General features: G+C 37.1%; 1 protein-coding gene across 1 annotated transcript in view; it reads left to right on the top strand.

Moving 5' to 3' along the window:
• ANKIB1 (ankyrin repeat and IBR domain containing 1) overlaps positions 1-13,826 on the top strand; it is a gene marked incomplete at its 5' end in the record, with an annotated part of 81,893 nt that extends 68,067 nt beyond the window's left edge. The window contains 6 exons of the mRNA XM_039255440.1: positions 1,377-1,522; positions 2,532-2,710; positions 3,986-4,037; positions 7,803-7,917; positions 9,730-9,863; positions 10,686-13,826. Of these exons, the coding sequence (XP_039111371.1) occupies positions 1,377-1,522; positions 2,532-2,710; positions 3,986-4,037; positions 7,803-7,917; positions 9,730-9,863; positions 10,686-11,429 (1,370 nt within the window). The remainder of the gene's footprint in view (positions 1-1,376; positions 1,523-2,531; positions 2,711-3,985; positions 4,038-7,802; positions 7,918-9,729; positions 9,864-10,685) is intronic.
• Between the last annotated feature and the right edge of the window lie 2,042 nt (positions 13,827-15,868).

The raw sequence follows: 15,868 nt of genomic DNA on the forward strand, positions 1-15,868 counted from the left end.
TTTGTCTCTTTAATCACTGGGCTGTCGCTAATGCTTAGAACAATGCCTGACACATAGCAAACATTCAATAAATATCTGTAGGTGTGAAATACTGCTTCTGTTGAAACTTCAGGACGTTCTAGACAGCATAATAAGATACATTAAATGATTTAAGACTTAGAAAGGCTTAAGAAATAAACCTTTACATATTTCTCACACATGTCCTAGTGGGGGATGATGTTTCGTTTTGTTTTTCCTTTTTTACATCTTTTAGTTCAGATCCCTCTTCTAGGTTAGGTATTTTGGAATAGTGTGTATCTATCAGTGTGTGTGCATACACATGTAATTTCTTTCCATGGGCATGCAGAAGAATCTTATTTTCAAAAGTACTTATGAATCTAGATTCTACTGTATAGTTTCCCTTTATTTGCAGTTAGGGAGAAAACTAGAATGTTATAATGATACTTGGAAAAGGAACAGTCTCAATATTAAGGCAGTTTCATCTCCCCTTTTCCTCAGTCTTCCCTTTATTTCTCTCCTTGATATATTTTCTTTACTAGCATTAGTTATCCAGTTGTCCTCCCAGAACATTATATCTTTTTTCTTACAAGGTTTTGTTTGCAGAAGCATAATCATAATTAGGCTATTTTTTTCCTAGCAAGCAACTTAGCAGGGCATTTATTTTCTTTTTTTTAAGTTTGTTTTAGTAACCTAATGTGGGGCTCAAACTCATGACCCTGAGATCAGGAGTGTTATGCTCTTTGGATTGAACCAGCCAGACATCCCCCATTTGTTTTTAACTCTTTATTTTTTTAATGTTTTATTTATTTTTGAGAGAGAGACAGAGACAGTATGAGCAGGGGAGGGGCAGAGAGAGAGGGAAAATCAGAACCGAAAAGTTTCCAGGCTCTGAGCTGTCTGCACAGAGCCCAATGTGAGGCTCAAACTCGTGAACTGTGAGATCATGACCTGAACAGAAGTTGGACGCTGAACTAAGCCACCCAGGTGCTCCTATCTCTTTATCAGCAAAGTTTCAGTAGATATAACCTGAAAAACATAGTGAAGAGGAGTTGACCTAAAGCTAGATTTGTTTAACCAACAGGGTAAGAACAGAATCCAGGCTTGGTGTATATATTTCTTCATGATTGCCGTTAGTGCTCCATGGCAGGTGCAGTGTGTGCTTCATTTATAAAGGTATACAAGCCACACATGGATGTGTTATATAGGTTTTTAGTCTACTTCAAATTATTACTATCATACAGCTACTTCTTCACAGAGATCCTTTATTGGTGGTGGGTTTTTGTTTTTTTTTTTTTTTAAGAAAACTTAGTCATTTAATTGTGTAACAGCATATTTGCAGAACAGTTTATTTTCACTGTGCCTGATTTATTTTATAGCTGAAGGAGGCTGTCCAGATACCACTTTCATTGAAGATGCAGTTCATGTGCTCTTAAAAACTCGACGCATTCTCAAGTGTTCTTATCCATATGGATTTTTCTTAGAACCTAAAAGCACAAAGAAAGAAATTTTTGAACTCATGCAAGTAAGATGTCTTTTATAAATTAAATTTAAATGCAGTTATTATAATAAAACAGATTTTGTCCTTTTTCAACCACTTAACTAAGTTTTATCTTACTTGGGTATGACCAGTAAACAATTTTGTTTTCGTTTTTAGAATGTTTTTTTAAATAAAGAAAAAGTTACCAGTATTAAATTGAATTTTTTTTTTTTGTATTTAAATTTGCCACTGTAAGATTTGAGTGACTTCTGAGCTATTGACTGAGCAAACATTTCCTACCATATTTATTTGTTTCACACTGGTTGATGTTGAAATCTGGCCTATATCTGATTATGTAATTAGAAATTTTATCTTAATGAAACCACATTACATACTAGTTGGGAAAGTTGCTGTTTACCAGTTTATTTTAAAAGTCCAAATGAAAAAGTTACAGCATTTAAAAAAAAAAAAACACCTAAGCCAAGTGACATCACTGTGGCTAACCAACTTCATTGTACATTCTTTTTTTTTTTTTAATTCACCAAACTTTCTCTTGCTACAATTTTCATGTCACCCCTTTGAACTGCTCTCTACTAATTTATATCCTACATTTCTTTTAAAAGCTTAATTTTCTCCATGAAGCCTTCCAGACCTAACCCCAGATCACAGGGGTCTTGCTTTACCTCAGATTCCTTCAGCATTTATATATGGTCTTTATCTACACTAAGCAGTCATGCATTTGCATGTACAGTGCCTTGAAATTTACTCATTTTTTTTCCACATAAATGATAAATTCCCTGTAGACAGCTGGTATACTCACTATGTTTTTGTAATCCATACCATTCTACATTGTTATAAATGCCTATCAAATGAGTGCTATTTTCCTGAAATGTGAAAAATAGAAGTATATGTCAAATAGGAAGTTGTTTTATAATTTGGATTAATTTCTGACCTCAAAAGAGTTAGATATAATTGAGAAACCAGATAGACAATGGATTTGCTATTGACTAACCTACTCAGCCTATAATCCTTTTTTTTTTCTCTCATACCATAGACAGACCTAGAAATGGTCACTGAAGACCTTGCCCAAAAAGTCAATAGGCCTTACCTGCGCACACCCCGCCACAAGATCATCAAGGCAGCATGCCTTGTACAGCAGAAGAGGCAAGAATTCCTGGCATCTGTGGCTCGGGGAGTTGCTCCTGCAGACTCACCAGAAGCTCCAAGGCGCAGGTAAAAGACATGCACGCTGTTGAAATTATCCTAGCCCCAGCCACAAAGGTCATCAGGTTTATTTTTTATCTAACTAGAGTTTATATTCTTGGAAGTTACTTAAACTTAAATATGGATAGCTAATAAAAGCAGGTTAACTTCTTTTTGGTGATCCCCCCCCCCCCGAACTGTTTCTATTTTTTTTGTTTGTTTGTTTTGTTTGTCATTGTGTAATTTCTTGGAATAAATTAGGCTAAGTTAATTTCATACTTCATTGTACAATGTATGTAGAGATATGATAGTCTTACAATGTCAAATTTGGAAGGCTTGCCAACTTTTTATGGTAATATTTTATTTTTATGTAAGAGCTTATAAAGAAATTAGAAATCTGATATTAATAAAGTTATTTAAGTGATTCATATTCATCCATTAAAGAACAGCTGAGTTTTGGTTGTTTCTTTCAGATACTTATACTATTTCTGCCACTATAAACTAAAGCATGTTTTCTTTTTTTTTTTTTTTTTTTTACAAATAGTTTATTGTCAAATTAGTTTCTACATAACACTCAGTGCTCATCCCCAAAGTGCCCTCCTTCATGCCCATCCCCCCTCCCCCCCACATCCATCAGTCCTCAGTTTTTGTCAGCATTCAAGAGTCTCTCATGGTTTGCCTCTCTCCCTTTCCCCCACCATTTCCGCCCTTCTTCTCCCCCTTGGTCCTCCGTCAAGTTCCTCCTAATCCTCCTATACGTGCAAACATATGGTATTTGTCCTTCTCTGCCTGACTTATTTCGCTCAGCATAACACCCTCAAGGTCCATCCATGTTGCTACACATGGCCAGATTTCATTGTTTCTCATTGCCATGTAGTATTCCATGGTATAGATAAACCACATCTTCTTGATCCATTCATCTGTTGATGGACACTTAGGCTCTTTCCATGTTTTAGCTATTGTGGAGAGTGCTGCTATAAAGCATGTTTTCTTATTCATAATAAATCTAGGCATTAGAAATTCCTTTGACTATTTTTACACAAAAAAACACATAAAAATAGAAGCAATCATAAAATACTGTTATAACATGATGATTTTTATTTTTATACTATTTTAAACAAAGCAATTTAGAATTTGAAAGAAATAATTGAAGTAACATTTTAATTATATTCAGTAGTTGGTGTACTTTGGTTAAGCAAGTTGCAAGCAGAGGAATTAAAAATAATGTTCAATGGGCAAGGGTCTGATTGGTCGTACTTTGTAGTGCTGATAATAAATCAAATGGTATGTCTAATTTCTTTGTAGCTTTGCTGGTGGAACATGGGATTGGGAATATTTAGGATTTGCATCACCTGAGGTAATTGTTTTACGGGGGTTTTGTTTTGTTTTTTAATTATATTTTTCCTGATATCCTGCTTGCATTTCCACTCTTATCTATTCTAAATCCTACTGAGATCGTCGGCAGTGTTTTCTCTTATATAATAAAAATGCCTCAGCAGAGCCTACATTTTGCCATTTGTGGTATTGGATTATCATCACATTGTTAAATGCATCCCCCTTTTTATTTAATTACTGAATAGTCACAGTTAAGGGTAACATATAGCATATATTTTAGAACGTATTTTCAAATTGGTTAATGAGTATAAATTTTATTTATTAGAAATGCATTTTTGTCATAATCTTGTTCCAGTCTGAGTCTATGAAAAACCTGCACAATCTTTTTTTTTTTTTTTTTTTTTAAGTTACTACAACCGCCTGATTGATTTATAATCAGTTTCTAAGGTGGAAACTTGACATTAATAATGTTTATGCAGAAAAAAATGCTTTGCTTAGTTGCTTTCTGCTTCTAAGATTTTCACCCTCTTCTTGGTTTTTTTTGGTTGTTATTGATAGATTTTAAAATACAAATAAATAGTCTAGGGGGCGACTGGCTGGCTCAGTCGCCAAGAACTTAGTTCTTGGTCTCAGGGTCATGCGTTCAGTTGGATGTACAGATTGCTTAAAAATAAAATCTTTAAAAGTAAATAAAATGCTGTCTAAAATACTAACACTACAAATAGCAACTGCCACAAATAAATTAAGAGTGAAAATCTTAATCACATTGCTATTTTCTGAGATTTAAATTGCCACTGTCACTGTTGAGTCTGATTTTAAATGGTTTTAGCAGTTCTCTCTAATTCTGTCTCTCCTTCCTTACTCTCTAAAACAGTATACTATCTGATGTTTATGTTATAATAATCTTTTAACTTAGTTCTTGGAAGGGAGCAGGACAAAAAATGATACCTTTATTTATCATTTATAGCCCATTTGTTATCTTCAACTGAAGGAGAATGAAATTGATTATTATCCAGAAATGACTGTGGCTTATTTAAATCAGATACTTTCTCTTTTCTGCTATTCAGGATACTTGTAATCACCTTGTGGCCTGTTGTATTGGTAGATTTATCCAAGAAAATACTGACTTGAGAAGACAATTTGTGCTTTGAGCTCTGATATGGAAAGATTTTATTTCACTTAACTTACATAAAGACTTTAATATATTAATGAAACTATTATAAAACAAATGAACTTTTTCTATGCTATGCTTATTATTCTGTTATAATTACAGCTTTGAGGATATTATGGAAAGTTTCTACCTAAAAGAATGAATGAACAAGCTTTAGTTATCAAAAAGAGAGTACTAAAGATGTCAGTATTTCAAAGTAGGAACACAATTTAGCTCTATTTGAGCAAAAATAAAACTTTTACCAGTGTACTCATAGTCATGTATGCTTCCTCTTGTAGCTTCTGGCTCTGACAGTAACTTTAGGAATCCTAAATACTTGTCCTTGAATATTGAGGGCCTGCTAATGTGACTGATGCAGATTTGTTTTGTAAATAATAGGAAAGCTTGCTGCCTCACATGTGAATATTTATGAATAAAATTATTGAGCTCTTGTTCTCCAGAGATTGAGAATTATGAAAGTATAAGCAACATTTCCTTCTTAAATTTACTTTTATGTGTTCATAAATTTTATAAGAATTTTTAAACTACTTTTACTTTTCTTTAAAGTCTCTGGCACATTGAAACACCAAGCTTTTATGCAAACCTTATTGCAAGTCCAAAAAATTACTATACAGTGTGAAACTCTAAAATTCTGACTATCAAGTAACTGCCAAAATAATACCTTTAAAAATTAGCTCTTTGCCTTCATGTATACTCTGGGGGAAAAAATGATGTTACCAAACTTCTGTCGACTTTTAGGTTGAGTTTATATTTTTTCAGTCAACTTAATTCCATCTTTCTCTTTTTTTAATTAAATTGAGTTAGTGACAGTCCTAAGTATTTTGTACCACTTTAAAGGCAGTGGAGCCCAGAGAAAAGAACGTAGTATTAAAGTCTGAGGGACACCTGAATTCAAGGTCTAGCTCTGTAACTTATTACACTTGAGGCTCCATTCTTCCTTAATTTCTCATCTAGAATAATAGATGGCAGTATCTACCCCATGGAAGTTCTAGAAGGATTAAAGCATCTCTTTAAGTCACTGATAAATTTGGTGCTCAAGAAGAAAGCTCCTGAAAGTTTTCCCCCCCATAAATCTTAACATTTCTCAGTCTTTTCTGTAACCTTAACACTCTTAAACCTTTTGGGGTATCCCTTTTCATATGCTTACATAAAAATCTAGGAATTCTTAGAAATTTTCAGACAGACTTAATTTTATGAGATCAATTTTTTTAAGCCTGTTGCATCCTGAGAGAATGCTATTGAGTTTTTGAGTTTCCTATCAGACTAATTATAAATGTAACAAGTTTCTTTTATGGTTGTTTTTAAACCAAATTTTAGTTTTCTTAAATTAGAAATATGTATGCTCTGTGGTTAGTAATAGTTTGTTTAATTTAGAATAGCTTTTGACCATAATCAAGTATACAAAGGAAGCAGATTTTCCTTACATATAAACCTTGAACTGAAATAATTTTCATGCCATCTTTGTCTAAGAAATGCAGTGTTCCCCAGTGGTCTAGTGAACTATGATGGCACGTAATAGTCATCCAGTTTGGGTTCATGGGCCTCCAGCAAAAGAGGAACTTATACCACAGCTCAGCAGGAAATTTTAAAGAACCTAAATAATCCCTCTGAGAACTTGGAGTATCTTTTGTGGTTTCTAACTTGGTAGTATGCTTCCCATTTTATATTGAAGTCCAACAGCTTATTTATATCAATGGATGTAAAACCCATTGTAAATATATTTTAACGAGAGTAGTATGATGCGAAAATATTGTTTGTGATGTAAACTTGTCTTTGTTCTAGTACTTTCACAACATAAAGATATTGAATATCCTAGGGTAACCAGGGTGATCATAAATCTGAATATATTCTTGTTTATCACTGAAAGATTCTATAATGATCCTCAAAATTAGCCTGTTTATCCTGGTGTCATGCACACTGACTGGCTTCTCTTGTAGTCTGTTCCATCACTGAAACCTGGAAAAGTATGTGTGTGCCCAGGTAATAGCAGGTGGTCACAGGTTCTGCCTCCGCCCATAACTGCATTCTTCCCATATGCTCTCTGCTTGTGCTGTAGAGGGCCCCACATATTAATACAGGAAGGAGGCCAAATAACCTTTTAAGGCGATTTTCACATTTTTCTTTCAATCATTTAACTTGTGAGTATGGTATGTAGTAGTCCCAAGGCATACAAAATCTCATAGTCTGATAGGTACCTGGTAGTGTACGCTCTTCTTTTTCTTTTTTTGTTTCTTTCTTTTGCATATATGACAGTCACTTTTTTAAAAACCAGACCTCCAAGAGCCTAGCTTAAATTAATAAAGAGTGTAAGTTATATTAGCAAAATCATTATGGTATTAGTTATACCATTATGTAGCAAGATCCTAGCATTGGGGCTTGCAAGTATTCCCAATTTATGCAGGTAATCGTAATGACTATTTAAAATTTTTCTTTTTCCATTTTACCTTTTCTGTTTCCCTGGCATGGCAAAACCTGAAGTTTCCTTTGTTAAAGCCAAGTGATTTTATATATATATAAAATCATACATTTTTTTTCCTGGAAAAAAAAGTGTGTTGTTTTATTTGCATTTAAAAAATTGCATGCTCTTCTGTATTTTATAACCTTTGGTTTATGCAGGAATATGCTGAATTTCAGTATCGGAGGAGGCACAGACAACAGCGTCGTCGAGGAGATGTGCATAGTCTGCTCAGTAACCCTCCAGACCCCGATGAGCCAAGTGAAAGCACTTTAGGTAAACTCTTGACTTGGCTAGGTTTTAGCCTTTTAGTTCTCTTGAATTTATTCTTAAAACTGGCAAATCTAAATGTTTCTGAAATAGTTTGTAGCTATACAATCAATATGCAGATGCTCCAAATGTCACAGGATACAGAAAACCAAAAGGTTGGGAACATGAGCTGTGGAGGGGCACCTGGATAGCTCAATTGGTAAAGCATCCAACTTCAGCTCAGGTCATGATCTCACAACTTGTGAGTTCGAGTCACGTGTTGGGCTCTGTGCCGACAGCTCGGAGCCTGGAGCCTGCTTCAGATTCTGTGTCTCCCTCTCTCTTTGCCCCTCTTCTACTCACGCCCTCTCTCCCTCTCTCAAAAATAAACATAAAAAAAAAAAAAAAGAACATGGGCTGTAGAGTCAGCTGTAAACCTCCATTCATGACCCCATCTCTGTGTATCAGCGTAAGACTTTAGTCAAGTTGACTTAACCTCTCCAAGTTTCAGTCTCCTCATTGTAAAAAGCAATAATAACAGTGCCACATTGTGGGCTCATTGTGAGCATTAAATGAGATAATGTTTATAAAACCCTTAACTAAGTACTAGTAACATCTAGAGAGCACTCAATAAATTGTAGCTGTTGATCACTGTTATTGTGTTCATGGAATATTTTCCTCCTAGCCTCACTTCTCCTGTTAACATTGTTTAAAAGAAAATTTCTGGTATTAGAAATAAATTATTTTAATTATCAACTTTTAAATGTTGAATTCATAATGGAAAATCTTCAAATTCTTATGTAAGCAGATCATCTTTAATAAATCAGGAGCAGTGAGCCTAAAGATTTGTTCTTCAGGCCATTGTAATTCCAAAATCCTTTAATTTTAAGAACTTTGAAAACTAAAATACCTTTGTTATTGCTTAAGAAAAAAAGAGGGATGGGGGGCGCCTGGGTGGCTTAGTCGGTTAAGCGTCCGACTTTCGCTTAGGTCATGATCTCGCGGTTCGTGGGTTCGAGCCCCGCGTCGGGCTCTGTGCTGACTGCCAGCTCAGAGCCTGGAGCCTGTTTCAGTCTGTGACTCCCTCTCTCTCTGACCCTCCCCTGCTCCGCTGTCNAAAAAAAAAAAATTTTATAAAAAAAAAAAAAAAGAAAGAAAAAAAGAGGGATGGGTGGTAGCACTTGTCTTTATGAATAGAACCATCTGTAATGCAAACAAAAACATACAGAGCAGTGGTAGTATTAGATATATTTTGATGAAATAAATAGGGAGTAGAAATCTCTGAAAGATGAACATGTGAACACAGGTTTTCATCAGCACTGAAAGAGAAATTGTTAACTGAAATAAAAAGATATTTGGGGGCGTCTGGGTGGCTCAGTCCATTGAGCATCTGACTTTTTTTTAAAGCTTATTTATGTATAAAATATATATTTTTAAGGTTTATTTATATATTTTAAAGTTTTATTTGTGGGCATGCACCTGGTAGGTGCAGAGAGGGGAAGAGACAGAATCCTAAGCAGGCTGCACCCTGTTAGCTCAAACTCACAGACTGCAAGATAATGATCTGAGCAAACATCAAGAGTTGGGCACTCAAATCTTCTGAGCCACTCAGGTGCTGCAAGCTTCCAACTCTTGATTTTGGCTCAGGTCATGATCCCAGGGCCAAGGAATTGAGCCCCGCTTTGGGCTCTGCACTGAGTGTGGAGCCTGCTTAAGATTCTCTCTCTCTTTCCCTCTGCCCCCTCCCCTGCTCGCGCTCTCTAAAAATTAAAAGTGCAAAAAAATTGGGTGACCTCTTGTATGACTGAATTGTCTCTGGTTCCACTTGCTTTGAAACAGACATCCCAGATGGTGGCAGTGGCCGCAGGCCTGGCGCCTCCGTGGTAAGTTCCGCATCTATGAGTGTGCTGCACAGCTCTTCCCTGCGTGACTACACCCCAGCCAGTCGCTCTGAAAACCAGGACTCTCTTCAGGTAGCCTTCATGGGCAGCCTCATTGCCCCCGCTTTTGCTCGCTCTGTTTAGCCTGACTTCCTATTTTTATTTTATTGCTCTCCTTTTTCTTCCTTTCATTATAAAATCTTTGTTTCGGAGATATACTACAGGAAAACATTCCTGAGCCTGGGTGGCTCAGTCAGTTAAGTGTCCCACTTTGGCTCAGGTCATGATCTCTCAGTTTGTGGGTTCGAGCCCTACATCGGGTTCTGTGCTAACAGCTCAGAGCCTGGAGCCTGTTTCAGATTCTGTGTCTCCCTCTCTCTCTCTGCCCCTCCCCCACTCATGCTGTCTCTGTCTCAAAAATAAACTATAAAAAAATTTTTTTTTAAAAAAGGAAAAGATTCCTTTTTTTTTTTTTTTTAAATTTTTATTTATTTCTAGGAGAGAGGGAGATAGACAGCATGAACAGGGGAGGGTCAGAGAGCGAGGGAGACACAGACTCTGAAACAGGCTCCAGGCTCTGAGCTGGCAGTCAGCACAGAGCCCGACGCGGGGCTCGAACCCACGAACCGCGAGATCATGACCTAAGTGAAAGTCGGACGCTTACCCAACTAAGCCACCCAGGCGCCCCTAAAAAAGGAAAAGATTCCTAAATGTCAGTGTTATCTTAAGGAATTTCTTTTTCTCTTTAGCATGGGCAAGGAGAAAATTAAAATAAGATTTGGGTAGATAAAATAATAGTTCTGTATAAATAGAGGTATTATTATTTATCTGGTGGAAGAACAGTTGTTAAACTTCATTGGGTTAAATCATTTTTCCTTTTAAATTTTAAAGTGATTTTACTTTCTGTTGCCTCAGGCTCTGAGTTCCTTGGATGAAGATGATCCCAATATACTTCTTGCAATACAGTTATCACTGCAAGAATCCGGGCTGGCCACTGATGAGGAGACTAGAGACTTCCTCAATAATGAAGCGTCCTTAGGAGCAATAGGTACCTCTTTACCTTCTAGGCTAGACTCGGTCCCCAGGAACACAGATAGCCCTCGGGCTGCGCTGAGCAGCTCTGAGCTGTTGGAACTTGGTGACAGCCTCATGAGATTAGGAGCAGAGAGTGACCCATTTTCAACTGACACTCTGAGTTCACACCCTCTTAGTGAGGCAAGAAGTGAATTCTATCCTTCATCCAGTGACCCGGACTCAGCTGGCCAGGATGCCAACATCAATGACAATCTTCTTGGCAACATCATGGCTTGGTTTCATGACATGAACCCTCAGAGTATTGCCCTGATTCCTCCAGCAGTTACAGAAGTCAGTGCAGATCCCCAGCTCCCCTGTGTCAAAGATGAGTCAGAAGGTAAGAGGGATGTGGAGCTGGTGCCACCAGAAGAAGATTCAGTGTTTGAAGATGCCGTGGTCAGTGAAGGTAGAGAAACTCAAGTAGAAGAAGAAAATCCTTTAGAAGAAAATACTCTGGCTGGGGAAGCAGCACCTCAAGCTGGCATTAGTAGTAATGAGGCAGCCAACAAGGGGGATGATTTAGATGTTTCAGGCCAAACACCTCAGACCTCAAGTGACTGGCTTGAACAAGTCCATTTAGTGTGAACGGCGCACCTCTGGGCTCCAAACGAATCACAGGTACAGATGGTATTCTAGTGGCGTATGCTTTGTAGAGACTTGATCTGCTTAATCCCAACTCAATTATAAACCACTGATGTTAGGATTGGAAAGAGTTCCCTTGAATGGTAGTTTCATTTCTGATTTTTACCTTACAGGGAATTTCTTTTGTGTTTGACTGAATAGCTCTTCCCCTTTCTGCTGACAAGAGTAAGAGAAACACAAATGGAATAAATAGGCTAGATTCCATATTCTGAGAAAATGCAGTCCTCTGTTTAGCCTAAAGTTGGCGATACTTAAATTGAACGTTTAAATTAAAGGCTTACTCCCTAATCCTTGGGTGTTTTTTCCTCTTTTAAAGTTTTCTTCATTGTAGAAGTTATTTTGGACAGAGCTAATAACATGTCGTTCCTCAATCTCTTTGTGCTCCTCCATAACTTTCTTCCTTTTTGTCTGAGCGATGTGAATTCAGATATCCAAGGCTTCTCTTTAGTGCTATGTCTACCACAGTGTAGTTTTAAAATTCATATGAATCAAAGATTTCTTTTCATGTCTATTTCCAGTCCACTTGTGCCAAACTGACTTGTGCGCTAACGAGGCGTTTAGGTGTGCAGTGTCCTAGAGGGCTCCAGAGTCGTCTCCGCCTTCTTGGAGTTAAAGGTGCCACTTGGTAGCAGTGATATTCCAGAATATAATGGGCTTTTGTTGCCATGGAGACTGCATTTAAATAAATGTAGCCTGTAGCTTAAGTTAACTAAACCTAATGCTGCTGTTAAAAACAGTTTATTTTACTATTAAAATACAGTTGATTAGCAACAGCGGTGCTGTATTTTAAGAGACACTTTATTGGAAGTGCAATCATAGTTCTTTGTTTTCACACTTTTACAGTGCATTCTAATTACTAATGGGTGCAATTACTTTTAATGGTGTTTTATAAAATAGAAAAAAAGTGGAGTTTTCATGAGTTATAGTAAATCCCACAATTATTAAAAAATTCAATAAAACATCCTGCGCAACATGTTACTGTGCCTTTGCCTAACTAAATGGATAGTTGCCAGTTAAATAAGTGAGTAATTGAAATTTCAGTGTCTCTTCTGAAGTAACTATGCTATGAATTGCAAAGACCTCCATAAAACCACCCATGGCCTTGCCTTTACAGTAAATATAACAACTAAATGTTCAATCACTTTGTTTGCCTAAATAGCAAAGGCTGACATGTATTTGTTCTATTGCACAATACTCATTTGCTGTGTGATTACTGTTTAGTGTTGAAAAAAATCAACTTCCTAGTTATCAGTGTCTTACTGTGAAGAAAATACTGGTCTTAGTTGTAATTAAGATACAATGGTACAGTGTGTAATTAAAACTAGAGTAAACTGTTGGAATGGCTGTTTTACTTACATATTATCAAAACTAGCATAACATAAACAAAATAGATATGCAACACTCCATTTAATGTTTTGCCAGATTCTTACCAGAAATCTACAGATACCAAAATTTCAGTACTGAGTTTACAGGCAAGTCCTGGGCTGGGTAAAAGGTTACATTAGAACTGATATCCACGTGAGTTGTGATTACGGTTTTTGATTAATTTTTTTTCCTCCAAAACCTGTTTCTGAAACTCTTGTACTTCAAATTCATATGGCTAGGACATTATATTAGAGTACTTCATATTCCCCGGGTTCCCTTAGAATAAACTGTGTGAATTGTTCCTAGGCCATGAATATCAAAGGTCCAGATTAGCTTTTCTTTCCCCGGTCTTCAGAAACATCGGTATCAATCCCCATTAAATTAGTTGGGGGAAAATATTGACTTTGTCTACAGTGTATTACTGTATATTAAGCTGAAACAGTCCATTAAAGGATTTTTTTACAAATTTATTTTGGATTAAAAATATCAACACCAATCAGTTTTTAGACCGAGTTGTAATTTTTCAATAGAAAGAGTCTTTGTATCACATTGAGGCTTCTTGCAAAGCTGCAATAAGGTAAGAGTGCTCTGTGTGAAGACCGTGTATGTGATGGGTTCTGGTTCTTGCACCTTGTGCAGTACCCTTTGTTCCTGTGCTGTTATCTCCTGAGCATGAAAAATGATCATTATTCACTTTGTATTTCCTTGGTACATATTTTAAAAACAACACAGTCATTGACTTTACAATTCAGAAATAAAGTTTGGCAAAGCCTATTTTGTAAACAAGTTAATTTTATAATGTAAAAAAAAAAAAGTTACTCTAACCTTGACTTGTTATTTGCACTTTCATAGTCTATACTTGATACATTCCCACTTTATATACAGTAGGATTCTACAAACGTGTAGATGTTTGGCCAAATGAATGCTGTTAATAATATGTAAAATTCTTTGATTAAACATTTATTACTTAAACTACTTCACTTTTGTCTCATTACATTACAGACTTTGTTTTAACCAAGTCAGGAAGCTGATTTTCTTCAAATTAAGTTCCCTGCAATATAATGGGATTAACTTGGTTCTTACATGTTACTAATTAGTGCATTATATTTTTTACACTAGCCCACTTACTATTTTATACTCTAAAGAAAAACTCCAAAACACTGCATGACAATGTGTTAAAACATTGTGACTTCAGTGCTCCTTTTATTTTCATCACTTTCAGGAGAAAAGTGTTAGGATTTTTCCTTGAAATCTCTAATAGAAACACACAGGAAATGATAGAATTTTAAGGTGTTTTGTGAAACTGCTTAGGACAGGAAAAATTTTTTAAGCCAAATGGCTAGAACACCATCATTGTATTATTCTGTCCCCTCCAAGTTACCAAAACAGCCCTTTACACCTGAATCTCTGGCTTTGTGGGGTCTGCAAGGGATAACCACTTAGTCATGTATTTATGCTTTCCATTGTGTGGCTCTGAAGCTTACCCACTAATGTCCATCTGCTGAATTATTCTTCAGATGTTGTTTATTGCAGCCACTGTTCTCCTTTTTGTTCTCAAATGTTGTTGCTTATTACCTGTCATGAATTAAAACCTGAGACTTAATTGAAGTTTGCTTTGTAATTTTAAAACAGTTATAGTCAGTATATCTCCGAAGAGTAAAATCTTGGAATCTAAGTAACAAATTTTGGGAGTCTTTTTAGGCTGAAATAAAAACTCTGTAAGAAACCCATTGTCACATGCTCTACGCTTGGGCTGAGTTGTAGGATGTCAGCCTTGGACCATTGGCAGAATTACTGGGTCTTCTCCTTGGCAACGGTATATTTCAGCCTTGTCAGTCATCCTCCTCTCCCCAGAATATATTTCTTTCTAGAAAACTGTAAGTGGCTCTTTCCAGACTATTATGTGACTGTCCTTATTTTAGAAACTGGCAGTAGTCATAGTTCTTAAAGAGAGATGGACCAGAAAAGTTTTCTTTAGCTCTCTGTTCCACTTAGGACTGACAGGTGGCTGACATACTGAGCGGCGGGCACACTTTTAAAGGACTTATCCTTCCTCAGTTTTTCAGACTATAATTTGAAAACATTCTTGACGATTAGGCTGCACATCATTTTGTGGCCAGCTATCGCACAAGGGCCTAGCCTACACGGGGCGTCCATTTACGGAGAAGATGAGAGATAAATACATGAAAGAACAAACTCAACACAGTATCAGAAAGGCTAACTGTCAGACAAGACCATCCAGTTCTCTTGCACCTCTTCTGCACCTCCGCACTTTGCTGGGTGTGCCAAGACCGCAAGGCTGACAGCCGTTTTGCCTGGGTATTTCTCGGGATCTATGTAGTTAGTAATCTTGAGGACAGGGAGCTGGTCTGCTGTAAAAGTGCATTCTTCACCCTCAGTGTTTCTCCAGTTGCTAGGCATCTCTTCAGACCCACTGCATTGCCCCTGTGGATCTAGGGACAATGGGAACTGCCACAAGCATGCCGATGTTCATTCTGCAGGCTGTGTTACAAAGCTAAATAAAATCCTTGGCTTCTGACCCAGGAGTCTCGTGTCTTCCGTCAGCAGCCGTGATACTGTCACAGGCCAACTTACTGGTTCTTCCTGATAGGGTAAAATCAAATCCCAGACCTGGCAGTTTTGGCAGTGGGGACGGAATGCTGATAGAAACATGATTTTTCTGGATGAGGAACCATGGGCCAGATTTGGGAATATGAGACTCCCCAGAATTTATCTGGTAGTAAATGTTCTCACCCAGGTGACAGATGAGGAATGAGGGAGAAAGGGTTCCCTCTGTCCTGCTTATTACTGAACAGAGGTTGGGCTAATATGTAAACGCTTAGCCATAAAAGATAGGATCGAAACAAGCTGCCCAAACAGTACCTTGATGGTTGGTGACAAGATGCTGAGTGCAGAAGCAACAAGTTGCCATAGACTGCTGGGTAAAACACAGTGCAGGGTGTGGAGAGAAAGCCCTGGCCCCTGGTTCTCTCTGGATGCTGACAGGCATCACCACT

The sequence above is a fragment of the Hyaena hyaena genome, unplaced genomic scaffold (genome assembly GCF_003009895.1).
Source record: "Hyaena hyaena isolate Hyena2069 unplaced genomic scaffold, ASM300989v1 scaffold_528, whole genome shotgun sequence".
Lineage (NCBI taxonomy): Eukaryota > Metazoa > Chordata > Mammalia > Carnivora > Hyaenidae > Hyaena > Hyaena hyaena.